This window comes from Phyllobates terribilis, unplaced genomic scaffold, assembly GCF_046119375.1.
Source record: "Phyllobates terribilis strain yellow unplaced genomic scaffold, ASM4611937v1 Scaffold_1__5_contigs__length_1240528914, whole genome shotgun sequence".
NCBI lineage: Eukaryota > Metazoa > Chordata > Amphibia > Anura > Dendrobatidae > Phyllobates > Phyllobates terribilis.
Window position 1 is genome coordinate 264,179,767 of NW_027362761.1, and position 20,742 is coordinate 264,200,508.

General features: G+C 44.9%; 1 protein-coding gene across 1 annotated transcript in view; it reads left to right on the forward strand.

Moving 5' to 3' along the window:
* CFAP73 (cilia and flagella associated protein 73) overlaps window positions 1-20,742 on the forward strand; it is a 48,983-nt gene that overhangs the window by 26,497 nt on the left and 1,744 nt on the right. The window contains exons 5-6 of the mRNA XM_073653863.1: window positions 7,609-7,830; window positions 12,644-12,802. Coding sequence (XP_073509964.1) covers window positions 7,609-7,830; window positions 12,644-12,802 — 381 coding nt within the window. The remainder of the gene's footprint in view (window positions 1-7,608; window positions 7,831-12,643; window positions 12,803-20,742) is intronic.

Sequence of the window (20,742 nt, forward strand, 5' to 3'; positions counted from 1 at the left end):
GATCGTTGCTGCGTCGCTATGTGGTCGCTGGTGAGCTGTCAAACAGGCTGGCTCACCAACGATCAGGGGAGCAGCGACATAGTGGAAAGAATCTTTCCACGATGTCCTGCTCCTGGTTACGAGCCTGCTGAAGCCGGAGCAGGCTGGTAACTATGGTAAACATTGGGTTACTAGGGGCACACGCGCTCCTAGTAACCCGTTGTTTATCATGGTTACCACTCTGCTACAGTGAGAGGGAGGTTACCGCTCACTTTAGCAGGCTGGTAACCATGATAAACAACGGGTTACTAGGTGCGCGTGTGCCCCTAGTAACCCGATGTTTACCATAGTTACCAGCCGGATCGCTGCTCCCGCTGGTCACACACAGCGATGTGTGCTGACCAGCGGAAGAGCAACGACCAAAAAGTGGTCCAGGACACTTTGCAGCGATCAGCGACCTCACAGCAGGGGCCTGATCGTTGCAAAGTGTCACACATAGCGACATCGCTGGTGAGGTCGCTGTTGCGTCACCAAAACCGTGACACAGCAGCGATCTCGCTAGCGATCTCGCTATGTGAGATGGGGGCTTTAGACCAGAATGTAATATGATGTATACTGAATGCACTTGGTCATCTATCACCACCGCTCTCTAATCATCATGTCTGTTTGTCATTTACTCCCACAGGTATGTTTGATACTGCTACCCAGCTTTTCCAACATCTGATATTCCTTGACTCTGCTGCTTGTCCCTGGTATGTTTGAGGCTGTGTGCACACGATGCGTTTTTAATGCGTTTCCGCGGCGTTTTTGCAGCTGCGGAAACGCATTAAAAACACATGGTAGAAGGGCAGCAATGTTCCCCAATGGAAATCCGCATGTGCTGTGGCAGCGTTTATGCTGCGCTCAAAAATCCGCAGCATGTCCATTAATTTTGTGGAAACGCGGCGATTGACTTGCATTAGAACGCGCCAATACCGCAAGACTGCATTTGTACTTGCGTTATTGGCGGGTTCTAATGTGCAGATGGTACCCGAGTGTGGAGAAGATGAGACTCTCCTCCACACCCAGGTACCATTAAAAAGCTGTAAAAACAAGAATAAAATAAAAAAAATAAGATATATTCACCTTCCGACGGCCCCCGGTCTCCTTCCCTCTGCTTGCGTGCAAGACTGAAGGACCTTCGGTGACAGTCATATGACCGCAGGCCCTTCAGCGCAGTGTCTCGCGATATCCCGGCAGCCAGGAACAAGCCAGGAACGAACGCGGCAGCACACGCTGGGCCATCGGAGGGTAAGTATAGCTTTTTTTTTTTATTTTTAAACATTCTTACGGTCACACTATATAAATCCATGCCGTTTGCATGGATTTATATAGTGTGACCTAGTTGTCAAGCACTTTCCAGGTGATGCTAAAATCACTTGGGAAAAGCGCTTGTCAATCCGCATGTATTCCGCAGGAAAAACGCATGTACAATCCGCATATATTCCGCAGGAAAAACGCATGTACAATCCGCATGCGTTTTTCTGCCAGGGAGATGCAGAAATTTTCTGCTTAATTTCTGCATCGTGTGCACATACCCTGATACTGCCCACTGCACTACCCCCTCCCCAGTTTCCTTTACGACCCTCTTTTTTTACTATGCCTACAATATCCTACACCTGGCTCAGTTTTGATTAACTGATTAAAATGAGTCCAGGCCCCTCCATTTGTTTCACACCTGAATGCGTGTCAAAACATATATATTTGGAGCAACAAGTCTGCATAGACTTTAGTCTGCTCGTGCATCGTCTAAGTGCATAAGTGTAATGCAGTGAATTAGATAGACCAGAATGTAACCAGAAGGGAACTGAAGGTAACTGGATACATAATCACTGTAAACAATGTTTCTGTTTCTTTCTACTATCACCCTATAGTCTTCCACTTCCCACTAACCTCCTAATCCCTATACTTAGTAATGAACTTGTCACCTCTTCCTCCATCCTCCCCATACATCTTAACCTCCTCCTGAGATCGGTTCCTCAACATAAATTCCTTTGTCTCCCAACACACACAGCCACCTCATACCCTCTCCTGCTCCCACCTACTAACACTCTCTCTGCTCCTCCTCACTGCTGCTCTCCAAATCATGGCTCTCCTCACCATATCCCCACAGTCACTTCTACCTCCCATCCACAATCTATCACAAATTTCCGCAACCTTTCTAACCTTATACCCATTCCCCAGTCCCTCTAACAGGAGCTCTATGGAACATTCGCCTTGTCTGCAACAAATGTTCATACTTTCAAACTTTTCACCCCCTTTCACTCAGCCTCTCCAGCTGCACTTTCTTATGTTGGATGCCAGCTTTCTCACACACCCCATCCCAGCAACAAGCCTGGTGGAGGAGTTGGTTTTCTCCTGTCAGATAACTGCTCCTTCATCCCAATTTCCCTTCCACCCTCAGTTTCTCTCTCTTCTTTTGACGTACACTCTGCCCGAATCTACTTCCCCTCCAACCTCAAACTGGCTGTCATTTACCACCCCCCAGGGCCAGCCACCATCTTCTTCGACCACTTCACCACCTGGATACTTCATTTCCTTTCCGCTGACATCCCCATTATCATGGGTGAGTTCAACATCCCCATCGACACTTCCTACTCAGCTGTCTCCAAACTTCTAACACTCTCTTCCTCCTTGGCTCAATGGTCCTCTGCAGCCACCCACAAAGATGGCCACACACTGGACATCATCTTCACCCACCTCTGTTCCCCATCTAATCTCTCGAATTCACCTCTCCCCCTGTCTGACCACAACCTACTCACATTATCTTTCCTCTCCTTTCCATGTGCACAATCCCCACTACACAAACTTGCATACCCTCACAGAAATCGCAAACACCTTGATTTACACTCACTTTATGAGTCCCTTCTCCCTCTTGCATAGGTTCCTTACACGATGCAGATGCTGCTGCTTTATATAACACCACAACAACTGCAGCTCTCGAATCGGTCGCCTCCCTTAAGCATACCAAAGCTCGCACAATCAACAGGCAACCGTAGCACACCAGCCTAAAGAACTGAAACTGGTTTCCAGGGTTGCTGAGCACAGATGGAAAGGATCCCATTTCAACAAGCACTTCATCACATACAAACAGTCCCTCACCAATTTCAAGTCCACACTCACTGCTGCAAAACAAACCTACTTCTCATCTCTCATATCCTCCCTGTGTAACTACCCTAAACAGCTACTCAACACTTTCAATTCTCTCCTCCATCCCCGATCACCGCCTCCCTCTCATCTTATCTCAGCTGAATACTTTGCCTCATTCTTCAAGCAGAAGATTGACTACATCAGAGAAAGCTTTGGCCTACAGTCCTTACAGCCCCTCCTCATAACTACTCAGCCCTCTTCCTCCAAAACCAGCTTCTCCACTATTATAGAAGATAAACTTTCTTCTCTACTCTCCATATCACATCTCACCACATCTGCACTTGACCCGATCCAGTTCTACCTCATCCCAAACCTCATAACAGTCTTCAGCCCAACCCTATCCCATCTCTTCAACCGATCACTAACAACTGGCGTCTTTCCCTCATGCTTTAAACATACCTCGATCACACCCATCCTCAAAAAGCCTACCTTTGACCCATCCTCTGTGTCTATCTATCGCCTCATATCACTTCTCCCCTATGCCTCAAAACTACTGGAACAGCATGTCCATCTTGAACTGTCCTCCCACCTCTCCTCCTACTCCTTCTTTAACCTGTTACAATCTGGCTTCCGACCGCATCAGTCAACCAAAGCTGCCCTAACTAAAGTCACCAATGACTTATTAACCACCAAAGCCAAACGACACTACTCTGTCCTCCTCCTCCTGGACCTGTCCTCTGCCTTCGACACAGACTACTACAGATTCTCTCATCTTCGCATCACAGATTTGTCCCTATCTTGGATCTCTTCATACCTAACAGACTCCCACTCACACACCACCTCCTCATCTAGCCACCTATCCATCAGTGTCCCCCAAGGTTCAGTTCTAAGACCCCTGCTCTTCTCCATTTTCATCTTCGGCCTTGGACAGTTCATAGAGTCCCACGTCTTTCAATATCCTCTATATGCTGATGACACACAGATCTACCTTTCCGGACCCGGTATCACCTCCTTACGAACCAAAATCCCACAATGTCTGTCTGCTATTTCATCCTTCTTCTCTGCTCAATTTCTAAAACTTAACATGGACAAAACAGAATTCATCACTCTTTCACCCATCTCACTCAACCCCACCAACAGACCTATCCATCAAAGTCAGTGGCTGCTCACTAACCCCAGACCCGCAAGCTCGCTGTCTCAAGGTAACCCTTGACTCTGCTCTCTCCTTCAAACCACATATCCAAGCACCTTCCACCTCGTGCTAACTCCAACTCAAAAATATTTCCCGGATCAGTACTTTCTTTAACCAAGACTTTGCAAAAACACTAGTGCACACCCTCATTATCTCCTGCCTCAACTACTGCAACCTCCTGCTCTGTCGCCTCCCTTCTAACACTCTCGCACCCCTCCAATCTATCCTTAATTTTACTGCCTGACTAAACCACCTGTTCCCCCACTATTCCCCGGCCTCTCCTCTATGCCAATCCCTTCACTGGCTCCGCATTGCTCAGAGACGCCAGTTCAAAACCCTAACCATGACATACAAAGTCATCCACAACCTGTCTCCTCCATACATCTCTGACCTAGTCTCCCGGTACTTACCTATACGCAACCTCCAATCCTCACAAGATCTCCTTCTCTACTCCCCTCTTATCTCCTCTTCCCACAATCGCATACAAGATTTCTCCCGTACATCCACCGTACTCTGTAACTCTCTACCCCAATTTATCAGACATTCGCCTTATTTCGTCTTCAAAGGAACCTGAAGACCTACCTTTTCCGACAAGCCTACAACCTGCAGTAACCCTCATTCCACTATACTGCTGTACGACCAGCTCTACCCTCACCTACTGTATCCTCACCCATCTCTTGTTCACTGAGCCCTCGCGGGCTGGGTCCGCTCTCCTCCTGTACGAGTTGGTGACTTGTATTGTTCATGATTATTGTACTTGTTTTTCATTATGTATACCCCTTTTCACATGTAAAGCGCCATAGAATAAATGGCGCTATAATAATATATAATAATAATCTTCAGGATCAATAAGAACAAGGAGTCCTGGAAGTGACGATATGGCCCTCACAGGTCCCTACTCTCAACATCGTTGTGTCTGTCTGGGATTACATGACGAGACATAAGGATTAGGATAATCCTACATTCACAGAAGATCTGTGGTTAGGTCTCCAAAATGTTTGGAACAACCTCCCTGTCGAGTTCCTTTTCAAAGTGTACCAAGAAGAAATGATGCTTTTTGAAGGCAAAGGGTTGATGCACCATTTTTTTTTTTAAATTTCTCTTTTGTTTATTCACTTTTCATTTTCATATTGATAAAAATAATTATATATTTGACAGCATTCTTGCACTGAAGCGTTTTTCCACACCTTCCTACATTTTTTACACAGTACTTTATTATAATCAATTATAATCTAATGGGTATGTGCCTTTCCGATTAAATCAGTCTTGGAGAATATATTTTTTAGGACTCTGATTTGTCTCATTACTCTGATATTACTACAGATAATGTATGAATAAATGGCAACTGGGCGTTACCATTTTTATAATCAGTAGGGTGTGGCTCTGATGATTACACAGAATAAGAACATGCAGGTACAATTCCTGAATTAGTAACACCCTGATGTCAGCTTATTTTTCAAACTTTAAGGAGATTAACAGAGCAACAACACAATGTAGACGTCTAAGAAAATATGTTCAAAAATTGTTGTTTTATGAGAGATTTAAGCTGCAACAAAGAAAGACAAGTGTGGTGAGCTAACAGGCTCTGTTTAAATGGTTTCTACTTTATAACCGGTGGATGAATATTACCAGTGACACAACAGGTAAACTGCGTAAGGCTGCCTGTGGCCACTTAGCTGTCAATTTGGCATCAGCTCTGTAATTTACTTGTATTGACTTGTGGATGGAGATATTTCCCTGGATGAAAGACTAGAATCCTTAAGGCAGTAGGTAAATGAATTAAACAGAATTGTATTATAACGGTGCAGTTTTAAGTTCATTCAAAGCCTACACACAAGTTCAGGATTTGATGAGGATTTTGGTGAACTCCAGATAATCCTCATCAAATCTGCTAACATTCTACATCCAATGTATGTTATGGGGTTTTTGGTAATCTCGTTCACATGCACTGCACAAGTGCGCTATGGGAAAACAAGAGCCTTTGAGAATGAGTATGGAAAACCTGGTGACAAAGCCTCAATGCCTTAGGTTAATCCTTGTGCGGATCTGTGGTAGAAATTAGATCATCATTTTCATATTTCTGCTTCAGATCCTCTAGTTCATACATGACAAACTCTGGCCCGTGGGCCAAATTTGTCCCTCAGGGTAATTTTATTTGGCCTGCGACACCAGAACTACCACCCCTATGTGGGGCCATTATTCTGTATGGAAAACTATGTGGGGGCCATTATACTGTATGAAGGACTTTGTGGGGCCCATTATTCCGTATGGAGGACTATGTGGGGCCCATTATTCCGTATGGAGGACTATGTGGGGCCATTATTCTGTATGGAAAACTATGTGGGGCCCATTATTTTGTATGGAGGACTATGTGGGCTCATTATACTGTATGAAGGACTATGTGGGCTCATTATACTGTATGAAGGACTATGTGGGGCCCATTATTCTGTATGGAGGACTATGTGGGCCCATTATACTGTATGGAGGACTATGTGTTGCCCATAATACTGTAGGAAGAACTATGTTGGGCCCATTGTTTTGTATTGAGGACTATGTGGGGCCCTTATTCAGTATGGAGGACTATGTGCCGCCTATAATACTGTATGAAGGACTATGTTGGGGCTATTGTTTTTTATGGAGGACTTTGTGGGGCCCATTATACTGTATACTAGTTGGTCCATGACTTTGTCCATGTTTTTCATTTTGGCCCTCTGTGTGTTTGAGTTTGACATCCCTGCTCTAGTTGAAGGGGTATTCCAGGTTCTATATAAATTTCTGCACTCTATACGACTTCAGATTGCCAAATCCTGGCCGTGTGCAGTATGCACACTGTCGCAATTCCCCTGTAGTTCTGTCTTGAGTGGGTGGTCACATGATTGCAAGTATGGGATTTGCATATTTTCATCCGTTAATTTCAATATGGCGCAGCAGGAGAAGTTGCTAGTTAGCACATGACCACAAGTATGCCAATCTCATTTTTGCAGTCACTGCCCGCTCAAACTGGATTGGGAAGGGAATCCTAACTGTGTTTATTGCACACTGTCAGGATTAGGCTATCGCACAGAGTGACTGAAGAAATTTATGTTAAGCCCGGAAGGCTTCTTTAATATATATTGTATTTGCCACGGGCGGATCAGTGTTCAGTGAACATGCCCAAAGGCTATTTGCTAACGCAATGGAAACACTTCCTTCCAAAGAGCCTGCAGGCAGAGTGGTCATGATAGTGATCATCAAATCCAACAGAATTTCAGTAAGAAAGAAAATGAGTTCTCAGCAAGATGGTACTAATGATAATACATATTCTTTAGTTTCAGGAAGTTCAGGAGATGATTGATAGGTTTAATACCCTCATGGCAACTCAGGAAAAGTTGCTGAAGCGGGAGCTGATGCACCAGGAGAAGTCTGAGAGGGAAAGGGCACAATTGCTTCATTATCAAGAAGAGACGCACAGCCAGATCCTTGAGCTCAATAACCAAATAGCAGATCTACAGGGATCGCAGGAACGGGCAAGAGCTGTGGTGCTAGAGTGGGTAAGCACGTTAGTATCCTTTATGTGATCCTAAGTATTTTACTGCACAATTCATTTCTTTTTATTCACCGTTCTCTTTGCACAGAATTACTGTGTACACAGCTTTTGGAGTGGTCAGGACTTATGATGGTTTCGTCTCAGCAAATCTGGCTGGTATGATGTTATTGCTGTGGATCTCATTTTTAGTATTGTTTCTATTGCTCAAACTTTAGCTATTAGGCTATGTGCCCACGTAGCAGATTTGATGCAGGGCGTTTTTGCCTCTAACTGGCAGAAAAAAACGCATGCAGATTTACGTGCGTTTTTTCTGCCAGAGAAAAGCGTTTTTTCAGCATTTTTACATGCGTTTTCGCATGTGTTTTTTCAAGCACTTTTCCAAGCGATTTTGAGCATCACTTGGAAAAGTGCTTGACAAGTTGGTCACACAATATAAATCCATGCAACCAGCATGGATTTATATTGTGTGACCAACTTAGATGCTTTAAATGCTGGATCTATAGTATAAAAAATAAATAAATAAATAAATAAATTAAAAGGTTAAAAATAAAAAAAAACCTGTATACTTACCTCTCCGGTCTCCTCCCGGCGGCATCCTCTCTCCTCGGCGTCCCGCGGTGTACTGGCAGGACCTGCGGTGACGTCATTTAGTCAGCTGATGGTCACGTGACCATCACCTGACCGTTGACGTCAGCGGTCGCGTGACCATCAGCTGACTAAATGACGTCACCGCAGGTCCTGCAAGTACACCGCAGGACGCCGAGGTGAGAGGACGCCGCCGGGAGCAGAGTTGTAGTCTCCTCTTCATCCTGGGTACCACACGCACCGCGGTTACGCTGCAAATTCTCGGCCATTGAATTTAATTGAAACTCAGCAAATCCACATATACACATATATCTGCGGGTTTTCTGCGTTTCAATGTTCCTCAATGACGAATCTGCAGCGTAATTGCGGTAGAAATGATCATGCTGCGTTTTGCAACTCAATGCGAATTCGGCGCGCTAATTAGCACATCATGTGCACAGCACAACCGAATTCACATTGCTTTGCATGGCAGACTGTTTTACAAGCGTGTTCGCGCCCGTAAAAATGCCGCAAAAACGCTATGTGGGCACATGGCCTTAAGGTGGCCATACATATTAAATAAAGGTCGGCTGAATCTGATAATTTTGTCAGGACATGCCGGCCTCAAATAAGTATGATGGTGCCCCCACTGTTTTGTTCTTAAAGGTGTTGTCTTATCTTCATGTGCAGGAGCACACCGCTCCCCTGCCTTCCTGCTGGGCACTGTATTCCAGCTTGATTGACAGTTCAGACCAGCAGTATCAGTGCTGCTGACCCAAACGGTGCACTCTCTAATCTGCTATGTGAGGCAGTTTTTGCCTCTGCAGCTTCAGGGGAGCACATTAGCTGGCTGGGTGCTAAACGAGTGCTCCAGCAATCCGGCCAACTTCACTGCAATGATTATAAGCTTTATAGAATGGAGCTTGTAAGTGCTGCACATGTTTGACTACCTCCGCTTGACGGCAGTGTTGACTGTTATCCAAGGCAGCAAGCGGTAAGAAAATATCTCCATTTTTTGAGTACGGAGAAGATTTTTAGTAACAAGATAATTGTAAAGTTGCTTGTTTTAACAAGCAATTGAAACCATTAAAGAACATGAAAATAACTATTTAGGGGAGTTTGACAGCTGCTTATATCCCTCTCCCTGTTGATAACACTTGCACACCTACGATCACTATTTGTAAGCTAAAAACAGGAGTGGCTCCAAAATACCAAGTAGTTGTGAATCTTCTAGTTTTCTCTCTCTGTAGGTTCCACTCCCGACTTACAAATACTGTTGCAAAATACTGACTTGTGATAAAGCCTCACTTACATGACCTTATTCTCATGGCTTAATGTAAAATTGTACATTTTAACTTTAATTTTGAACAAGTTTTTCATCCATATGCATGTCCTTATTATCAGGGCTGTGGAGTCGGTAAGCCAAACCTCCGACTCCTCAATTTCCATGACACCGACTCCACGACTCCAACTCCCTTGTACATGGCTCATGTTTAAGTGATAAATGTACTGTAGCACAGATTCATCTCAGCTAAAAGTCTAGACCCTTAGATCAGGAATAGGACAGACATTTATAGGACATTTCATTTCTTTCCCAAATGCTTATGAAAAAATATTCCCCACAAACTGCATTGAACTACTGTACCCAATTTATTGTATATTTTAGGAGACGGAGTTGGTCCATTTTATACCGACTCCACCAAAATGGGCTCCGACTCAGACTCCACAGCCCTGCTTGTTATTTCTGTTTTTCTTATGCTTGTTGCACATGTGTTTAGTTTTAAAATCTGCTTTATTATGTATTAAAGTAAGTCATCCTAAACGGACCACTTGCCTTAGACTGGATATAGCCCTTATAAAAATTGCCCCTTTACCGTTCTAAGCACTGCCTTCGTTCTGCAGAAAACTGAAGTTTTATAAAATATGCTGATTATGGGGCTCCGTGTACCCTTGTTGCTGTCAGGAGACTCAGTGCATCGTTCCGCCCACTAGTTTTACATGTCTCCGCCTCTTTGACTGATTATTGACAGCCCTGACTTGCCTGGAGTAAGCACTATTTGCAGAGCCAGTGCTATCAGTCATTAGTGAGGGAAGTGGGGTCATTCAAAATCAGTGGGCAGAACGGTGCACTGAGCCTCTTGGCCAAACCAAGGCTGCACAGAGCCCACTAATTATCACATTTGATTAAACTTCAGTTTCTGCAATATGGAGGCAGCAATTAGAACTCTATAGGGGCCATATTCCCGACAAGGATATGTGCTTAGTTCATAGTTCAGTTTGGGCTTACAGACTCCCAGTATATAGATAAATAGAATAGATCTAGGGAATTGTGCACCAATTTCTGCAACAAACCTGCCATGTGTGAATCCACCATTACCTTAAAGGAAGCTTAGACACTGGCCAATAAAAAGTTAATGAAGTTTTGTAATATACTATACTTTGTGATTAAGTTCTTCCTTGTTTTAAGATTTCTGCTTGCTGTCTGCAGACGAAAATGTCCATAGACTAGAAACCTCATTAGAGCTCTCTTGTAATAATTGTGATAGCATTGCATGCTCATCGAGGGTTTTCCATTCATTGACAGCAAGTAGAGATGTTGAAAATGTGTTGGCTATGGATGACATTTAATGGCCCAGGTTTCTGAAAAGGAGAACAGTTAAGTATAGTGCAAAATTCCTTCAGCAATACATTAGAGCAGACCTGGGCAAACTACAACCGAGAAAGCTGAAGGGCTGAAACAGTGGCCCACGGACCGCACCATGCCCTCCCCTGCCCGCTGTCCATCCGCCACCACCACCCGCTGTAATCAATATCTGCATTCTCACACTGTATATATGGAGTGTATGTGGGGCTCCCACTGTATATATTGAGGCCATGTGGGGGGCTAATACTGTATATAGGAGGCTATGTGGGGTCTCCCACTGCATATAAGAGTCTATGTGGGGCTCACATTGCATATAGGAGTCTATGTGGGGCATCACGCTGTATATAGGAGGCTATGTGGGGGCTCATACTGAATGTAGAAGGCAATGTGGGGGCTCATACTGAATGTAGTAGGCAATGTGGGGCTCATACTGAATGTAGGAGGCTATGCGAGGGCTCACACTGAATGTAGGAGGCTATGCGGGGGCTCACACTGAATGTAGGAGACTATGCGGGGGCTCACACTGAATGTAGGAGGCTATGCGGGGGCTCACACTGAATGTAGGAGGCTATGCGGGGGCTCACACTGAATGTAGGAGGCTATGCGGGGGGCTCACACTGAATGTAGGAGGCTATGCGGGGGCTCACACTGAATGTAGGAGGCTATGCGGGGGCTCACACTGAATGTAGGAGGCTATGCGGGGGCTCACACTGAATGTAGGAGGCTATGCTGGGGCTCACACTGAATGTAGGAGGCTATGCGGGGGCTCATACTGAATGTAGGAGGCTATTTGGGGGCTCATACTGAATGTAGCAGGCTATTTGGGGGCTCATACTGAATGTAGCAGGCTATGTGGAGGCTCAAACTGTATATAGGAGGCTATGTGGCGGGTCATACTGTATATAGGAGGCTATGTGGCGGCTTATACTGTGTATAGGAGGCTATGTGGGGGCTAATACTGTATAGGTGGCGTTATGTGAGCTCTTACTATATATGAGGGACTGTGTGCGGGCTCATACGGTACATAGGGGATATTAGCATACTTCAGTCTGCTCAATATTAAGTGATACAATTAATATTAATATAAATAATTAATATTAATATAAATAATTAATATGTTAATATTAATACTGAGCGGAATTAATTTCTATTGGATCGGCCCTCCACAACAGTCACGGTCCCTCATGTGGCCCCTCGTGAAAATGAATTGCCCACCCCTGCCTTTATTAGAGGAAGAATAACTCCTTAGGTTTGTTATTACAGTCAGACAGCTGACATTTTTTTCCTACAAAAACAGATAATATATAGGGCAGCTGCAAGTTTTTGTGTAGAAATTGATAACATTGACACGTGATTCCTCTATTACAAAAATGTAGTGCTGTAGGGAAAAAGGAGGGTATGCACTGCCGCCGGATTAGTAAGTAATCTCGGGGGAGGTTATTATTTTGGTTGCATGCTGCATTACCAGGATTTGCGAGACGCCGGGGATTTCGTCTATAGTTGTGTCGCCCATATTATACTGATGCTGTTATTCTGATGTACATTTTTATATTTTGTTAAATAAATATACATATAATAAAACAGAAGTAACAGAAAAAAACCTTTGCAGGAGTCGAGTTGGGCACAAATCCAGAACACAGCAGCAGAGAACACGCTACGTTTGGGTCGCGTCAGGATGGCAACTCTAAATCTTTTTCAGACCATCACAAAACAGATGCATATCAAGTCAGACATATCTTTAGAGGACACAGAATTGCAGCTTGAGAAGGTGACTATGAAAAATGCATATGTAATGAATAAATGGATTCTTATTTGTATTCACAGTTACACCAGTTTGTCTGAACCCACAGTTTTATCCTGCCCATTACAGGTCAGAGCATACCATGCCATAGGTTAAAAGGTAGTGTCTACTTTTTGACCAGGGCGTCTAGTTTGGCAGTTTTGTAACATCTGCTGCTAGGACCCCTAGCAATAAACTGTAATCTGCGGGGATATAATGGGTTATTTTACTCACGATGTACAGTCATGGCCAAAAGTTTTGAGAATGACACCAAAATTATATTTTCACATGATCTGCTGGCCTCTGGTTTTTATTAGTGTTTGTCTGATGTTTATATCACATACAGAAATATAATTGCAATCATATTATGAGTACCAATAGGTTATATTGACAGTTAGAATGAGTTAATGCAGCAAGTCAATATTTGCAGTGTTGCCCCTTCTTCAAGACCTCTGTAATTCTCCCTGGCATGCTCTCAATCAACTTTTGGACCAAATCCTGACTGATAGCAGTCCATTCTTGCATAACCAATGCTTGCATTTTGCCAGAATTTGTTGGTTTTTGTTTGTCCACCCGTCTCTTGATGATTGACCACAAGTTCTCAATGGGATTAAGATCTGGGGAGTTTCCAGGCCATGGACCCAAAATCTCTGTTTTGTTCCATGAGCCATTTAGTTATCACCTTTGCTTTATGGCAAGGTGCTCCATCATGCTGGAAAAGGCATTGTTGGGCGCCAAACTGCTCTTGGACGGTTGGGAGAAGTTGCTCTTGGAGGACATTCTGGTACCATTCTTTATTCATGGCTGTGTTTTTAGGCAAGACTGTGAGTGAGCAGATTCCCTTGGCTGAGAAGCAACCCCACACATGAATGGTTTCAGGATGCTTTACAGTTGGCATGAGACAAGACTGGTGGTAGCGCTCACCTCTTCTTCTCCGAATAAGCTGTTTTCCAGATGTCCCAAACAATCGAAAAGGGGATTCATCAGAGAAAATGACTTTGCCCCAGTCCTCAGCAGTCCACTCCCTGTACTTTTTGCAGAATATCAGTTGGTCCCTGATGTTTTTTCTGGAGAGAAGTGGCTTCTTTGCTGCCCTCCTTGAAACCAGCCCTTGCTCAAAGAGTCTCCGCTTCACAGTGCGTGCAGAAGCACTCACACCAGCCTGCTGCCATTCCTGAGCAAGCTCGGCACTGCTGGTAGTCCGATCCCGCAACTGAAACAGTTTTAAGATACGGTCCTGGCGCTTGCTGGTCTTTCTTGGGCGCCCTGGAGCCTTTTTGACAACAATGGAAGCTCTCTCCTTGAAGTTCTTGATGATGCGATAGATTGTTGACTGAGGTGCAATCTTTGTAGCTGCGATACTCTTCCCTGTTAGGCCATTTTTGTGCAGTGCAATGATGGCTGCACGTGTTTCTTTAGAGATAACCATGGTTAACTGAAGAGAAACAGTGATACCAAGAACCAGCCTCCTTTTAAAGTGTCCAGTGATGTCATTCTTACTTAATCATGACTGATTGATCGCCAGCCCTGTCCTCATCAACACCCACACCTGTGTTAATGGATCAATCACTAAAACGATGTTAGCTGCTCCTTTTAAGGCTAGACTGCAATGATGTTGAAATGTGTTTTGGGGGTTAAAGTTAATTTTCTGGGCAAATATTGACTTTGCAAGTACAGTAATTGCTGTTAAGCTGATCACTCTTTGACATTCAGGAGTATATGCAAATTGCCATTACAAAAAATGAAGCAGTAAACTTTGGAAAAATTACTATTTGTCTCATTCTCAATACTTTTGGCCATGACTGTAGAGCTTCAGGAGCACACTGCTCGTCTGCCATACGGCTTTCTGCATGCCAGGTGGCCGCTTAGCTCCTGATGATTGAGAATTTGGACCAATGGCATGGTGACCCAATAGTCCAAACTATGCACTCTTAGATGCTGTTAGCAGCGGCAACTTTGATTCTGCAGCTTTGTAGGAGAGCAGAACATATTTAGTGATCAGAGCAGCTTGCAACTGTTGTGCTTTTTGCCTAGGAAACCGTCCACAACTGTTGGACTGCACAAGTGGCTGGAAAGCTTGTCAATGTGTAGTAAACGTTAGAATTAAAAATCCCTCAGTTCTAGAGAGAAGAGGTAAACTGCAAAGTTGCTTGTCTTTACAAACTATGTTATTGAGGAAAAGAGGATTTTGGGAACCTACCATAAAATCCCTTTCTTGTAGCCTTCATTGGGGACACAGAAAACCATGGGTAGATGCTGCTGACACCAGAAGGCTGAAACTAAATATTACACTTAAAGATAAAAAAAGGTATGCCTGAGGGAATGGCTGCCGGTTTGAAAAGCAGATATATTGTCATCTAGAAGAAAAACTTCCACTTGGACCGTGTTGAAGATTATCCCCAGTATGATGTGACCTTGAGCAGGAATCAGAGAGGACTTTAATTAGTTGTCAATCCATCTAAAGCGAGAAAGGGTGTCCAGGGTGATCTGCAGACTTTTGAGATTCACTTGAATAAAAGAGAACCTTGATGAGAATGTCATCTAGGTAGAGGATAACCACAATCCCACTGACATGAAAGAGGGCCATGATCTTTATAAACACCCTAAGAGCTGTGGCCAGCTTGAAGGGGAGAGCCACAAGTTGAAGTGAGACTGATGAACTGCTAAACGAAGGAAATTCTGGTGAGTTGGGGAGATGGGAATGTAGAGATGGACAGTTTAGATATCCACTGAGCATAGGAATTCCCCAGGTTCCATGGAGGGTAATGACAGAACGAGGAGACTCCATTCTGAAGCAGCGTTGTGGGACCCGCTTGTTCAACCTTTTCAAATCCATAATGAGCCGGACTGAACCATCCTTCTTGGACACGATGAAAAGTGTTGAATAAAACCTTTTGAAAAGTTCTTTGACAGGAACTGAACTGATCAGAGGAGGGAGGAACGGGCCTGGAAAAAGAAGTCAAGACGGGAGTCCACGAATGACTGGATAGAAGAAAACGATAGTGCAGAAGATCTGTGAATTCTATCTTGTATCTGGAGGAGACAATTTCTCTGATGTAAGCATTGTCGACTGCAGAAAGCCACACGTCCTGGAAAAAAAGTCAGTCGCCCACCCGAAGAACGTTCTCGAGGAATGGAGAACCCTGTCATAGTGAAGAAAACTTGTTTCCTCTGGTTCTAGAAGGCTTACCTGACTGGTCTGATTTGGTCTCCAGACACCCCTTCCGAGAGTGGGAGAGTTGTGGACTTTGATAAACGAAAGACCAGAATACCACCGAGGGGACCGAGGCCCAGGTCGCCACAAGATCCGCTGGAAAAGGATATAAACATACGTTTTTGTGGAAAAAACTTTCAGTATGCGCCCACTTTTTGTCTAGCACCTCGCTGAACTCAGTGTGATCAGAAAAACATTTGGTGGTACCCCTGCCTCTTCTGAAGGACACTGTCTCTACAGAGGGACAGGGGTCCGCTTTCTTTACATTCAGGAACGGGTTCACCACAACATTGAGACTATTGAGCATGTCCCCCAGCTTAAGATCCTGATTGGAATCCAGATCCGAGTCGGAATTGTGGTACGATTCCTGTAGTGACTGAGCCTCCGGAGAGGGAAAGCGAGATGGTGAGTGACGGGAGGGAGAAGGATGGAGGCCAAGAAGATGAACTCACTTTAGGTGTCTTGGATCGCTGCCTCAATCTGTCATGTTTGCGTCGAGTAATTGGTGGGCCTGACTCACTCAGAGTACTAGGTGCAGTAGTTGACCTAGCCAGGCACTCCACAACAGCGACCTAAGTCTGCAGCACCTAGAACAGTTCAGACATAGAATGGGACAAAATAACTGACCATGCAGAGGGGAAGAGGGCTCATGAGCTGAAGGATGCTGGGGAGCCAGGCGAGTGCAAGCGGTGGCTAAAGAACCTGAAGCAGAGGGAAGATACTGTGCCAGAAGCTACTTGTACCGAGCAACTAGCGTGCACAAAAAAGGTGTTGACACCCAGGGGAGAAAGAAAGGGGTGGGTGCAGTCCTTAGAGTGGGAAGTGAGCCCACGTGCAAGCCTGATTGGCTGGGGAGGCAGGGGTGTGGCCGTGAGAGCCGATAGGCCGCAACGGAAACTGAGGACGAAGTTAAAGTCCCTGCCCAGAGTAAAGTACTGAAGGGCTGCCATGGGAGCAAGGTACGCGGGTCAAGGGAGCCAACGTACTAGGATGTGAGGAATGGGCTATACTCGCCTTTCCTGAAGAGACAAGGACCATCCGGACCAGTATCTGAACGCTGACTGTCAGTAAAGGGTCCTGCCATCCAGACAGGAAAGGATATAGCCTGCACAGTTACAGACTATGTTCTCCTCCTTTTGTTGGGATTACAGAGAGCCCATTCCAATTGGTTTCCCTAATCTAAAGGGGAGAAGAGAAAAAGATTAGTAAAAATAAAAAACACCACAAGTAGAGAGAGGCCTGGAGCTCCAAACCTGTGTTTGCATGGTATGTGACACGAAGATAAACTGAGTAGCCTGTTGAGGAGTAGTATTTCTTAATGTCAACCTCCTGGTGGCAGCAGCATACACCTATGGTTTCCTGTTCTCCCCAATGAAGCGCATGAGAAACCCCTGTAAACAAGTCCTCAGTTGCCCTGCAGCATCACCACACGAGGAATCCAGGATTACATAGAAGTCATTAATTTTAATGAGAACTATGTGTAATGAACAAACATGCCAGATCATCCAGAATGACAGATACTCTTGTAGCTTTTAACACTTATGCATAACTCCCAATAAAATGATTGGTTCAGTCTTTCTAGATCCTTAGCATTTCAAATTGTCAGTCTACTGAAAAAATGGTATACTCTGAATAATGGAACCTATGCTTTAATGGTGTCACACAATTCAGAAAATGTCTGCTGCACAAATCTGTTCTATACATCTGTTTCTGCAGCATGTGATGTCGCTCAAACCCTATTCAGATGTACTGGACAGATTTTTGCTGTAGAAATGCAATATGCGAGCGTACTAAAAGCTGCTAGACGTTTATCCCAAAAAGGATACCTTAGTAGTCGTATGCCCAGTGGCTGAAGCTGCTGCCCGTCCTGGGAAGAGCAGTATGGCTGACAGTATAGAGCTCCGGAGACATAAGAGGTCACTGTAATAGCACAAAGACTTTACCATTATAATTCTCTTACGTTAAAATAATACTGTTATATTATTTATTTATTACTATAAGATGCACCCTATCTGTATAGATATCAAAAAATAGGAACACCATGTTTTATACTAAATACATCTTCCCTGGTGATGTCAATATGTGGAGGAATAAGCACCACTATATTTATACTGTGAGGTCGAATAGAGAGGAGGTGGTAGTGTTTCTATGCAACATATGCATTATACACACAACCCTGCCGCCTCCACAAAATGCACACTAGCAACCTTGCTACTCACGCATACATACAAGACCGAACACAAGGCACATGCCCAAACAGTACATAATGTATCCACACATACACCTCTGCTGTATACAGACAAGGACTCACACGGTAATGCAGCGCATGCACGCGCACACACACCTCTGCTGCATATGGACAAGGACTCGCAGTGTACTGCGGTGCACGCACACTCACCTTTGCAGGCATCCTACATCAGTTTTATTCATGAGTGTAACGGGTCTGGGAGGCGGAACCTCTGAGCTACTATACAAGGGGGCGGTCCTTGTAAGGGAGCGGGTGGCGACCAGGCAGGCAGTCACAGCAGGTGACCGGGACAGTCTCTGGATGAACGGACAGGAGGTCACGGCAAGTGACCGGGGCAGTCTCTGGATGAACGGGCAGGAGGTCACGGCAAGTGACCGGGGCAGTCTCTGGATGAACGGGCAGGAGGTCACGGCAAGAGACCGGGGCAGTCTCTGGGTAAAGGGTTGGTACGACCTGTGGCGGCTGATGGTAGACGTGAGCTCCCAGGTGAGCAGGCGAGAGTCTCTGGATAAACGGGTGGTCACAGCATGTGACGGCGGAGCCTCCAGGAAGACCAACAGACAGGCAGCAGATGAGCGCTCCCAGGTGAGCGGGCAGGAGTCTCTGGACAGGCGGGTGGTCACAGCACGTGACGGCAGAGCCTCCAGGTAGGCTAGCAGACAGGCAGCAGATGTGCGTTCCCAGGTGAGCGGGCAAGCTGGTCCGTAGACAGACTGACAGGAGTTGGAAGGCAGACCGTCGGACCTCAGGCTAGCAGGCAGGTAGCAGAATATCAGGCAGGAATAAGACAGCAAGCTGGCAGGAATCTGGCAGGTAACTGGCAACGGGACCTGAGGGCTGAAGCAGAGTAGAGAACAGTGCAACAACATTGCTCGGGCACCTCCATTTTGGAGGAGGTGCCTTATATATGGTGAAGTCCTCCGGCCATTGGCCGGGGACTCCTTAGGACGGCGCGCGCGGCCCCTTTAAGAGGGAGGGAGCGCGCGCGCGCCCTAAGCACAGTGGCCGGGAAGGAGCGCGCGCTGCCAGCAGAGCGGGAGGAGGACGCCGGGCTCGGAGCAGAGAGGTGAGGGGAACAGCGTCCCTGCCTAGCAGAGGGCAGGGACGCCGGCGCTACAATGAGTAGTTTAGTACCAGTTGTAAAGTTATCTTATTGCATCTCCCACATTTTTAAACTCTTTGCAGGCATATTACTGCTTGTGAGTAGTGTTGAGCATTCCGATACTGAAATATCGGGTATCGACCGATATTCGCGGTATCGGAGTTCCGATACTTTTAGAATATCGAATACCGGAATCGGAAGTTCCCATAATGCCTGCGCTCTGCAGTGTCTCTGAAGGATGACAAGCTGGATGGCAGCGCTCAGCTTACTGTACTTGTCATTTAGTGTTAAAGGATTTATTAAAAAAAATATTAGTGTTTTCATGCACCGTCTCTTTAAAAAAAGCGGCCGGCAATTCAGCAGCGGTACCCGACAATTTATAACAGAAAGAATAGAGCATCACACATAGATTAGATACATAGAAACATGTCAGTCACATATATATCTAATCTATGTGTGATGCTCTAATCTTTCTATTCTAAATTGTCGGGTACCGATGCTGAATTGCCGGCCGGCTTTTTTAAAGAGACGGTGCATGAAAACACTATTATTTTTTTAAATAAATCCTTTAACACTAAATGACAAGTACAGTAAGCAACACTGTCACTGTACTTCATATATATGTGACTGACGTGTTTCTATCTATCTAATCTATGTGTGAAGCTCTATTCTTTCTGTTCTAAATTGTCGGGTACCGGTGTATGCCGCTGATGAATTGCCGGCTTTTCATGTAATACATTCTACATTATTCTTAGTTGTTTTACTTCATGTAGAATTAACCTACAAGGAAAGAAAGGGTTTATTTTCATTCCGATATTTGTGTCCCATTGACTTGCATTGGTTTCCGGTATCGGAATCGGCGATATCCGATATTTTTTGGGTATCTATCCGATCCGATATCGGAAGGTATCGCTCAACACTACTTGTGACATCATGGAAGGTCCTAAAACTAATTAGGATGACCTGTCCTGGTCCGTGGTACACCTTTTCAGAATCTGCACCATGGGGAAGTCTATGCAGTTCATGTTCAGCTTTCTCTCCTGACAGATCAGTGTTGGGCATAGGGAGAGAGACTTGTGAGGACATAATTGGGGTACTTCTTTTGATCACAAAGGAGGTCTCTTCCGGACTGACAGGTGCACACACTTTCTTTTTATTTCTAAAAATTGCATCTTATAGTCAGAAAACTATAGTAAATATTGGTGTACATATTTAGGTGTTAAATTTATAGTATATCACAAAAGTGAGTACACCCCTTATATTTTTGTAAATATATTATATCTTTTCATGGGACAACACTAAGATATGACACTTTGATACAATGCAAAGTAGTCAGTGTACAGCTTGTATAACAGTGTAAATTT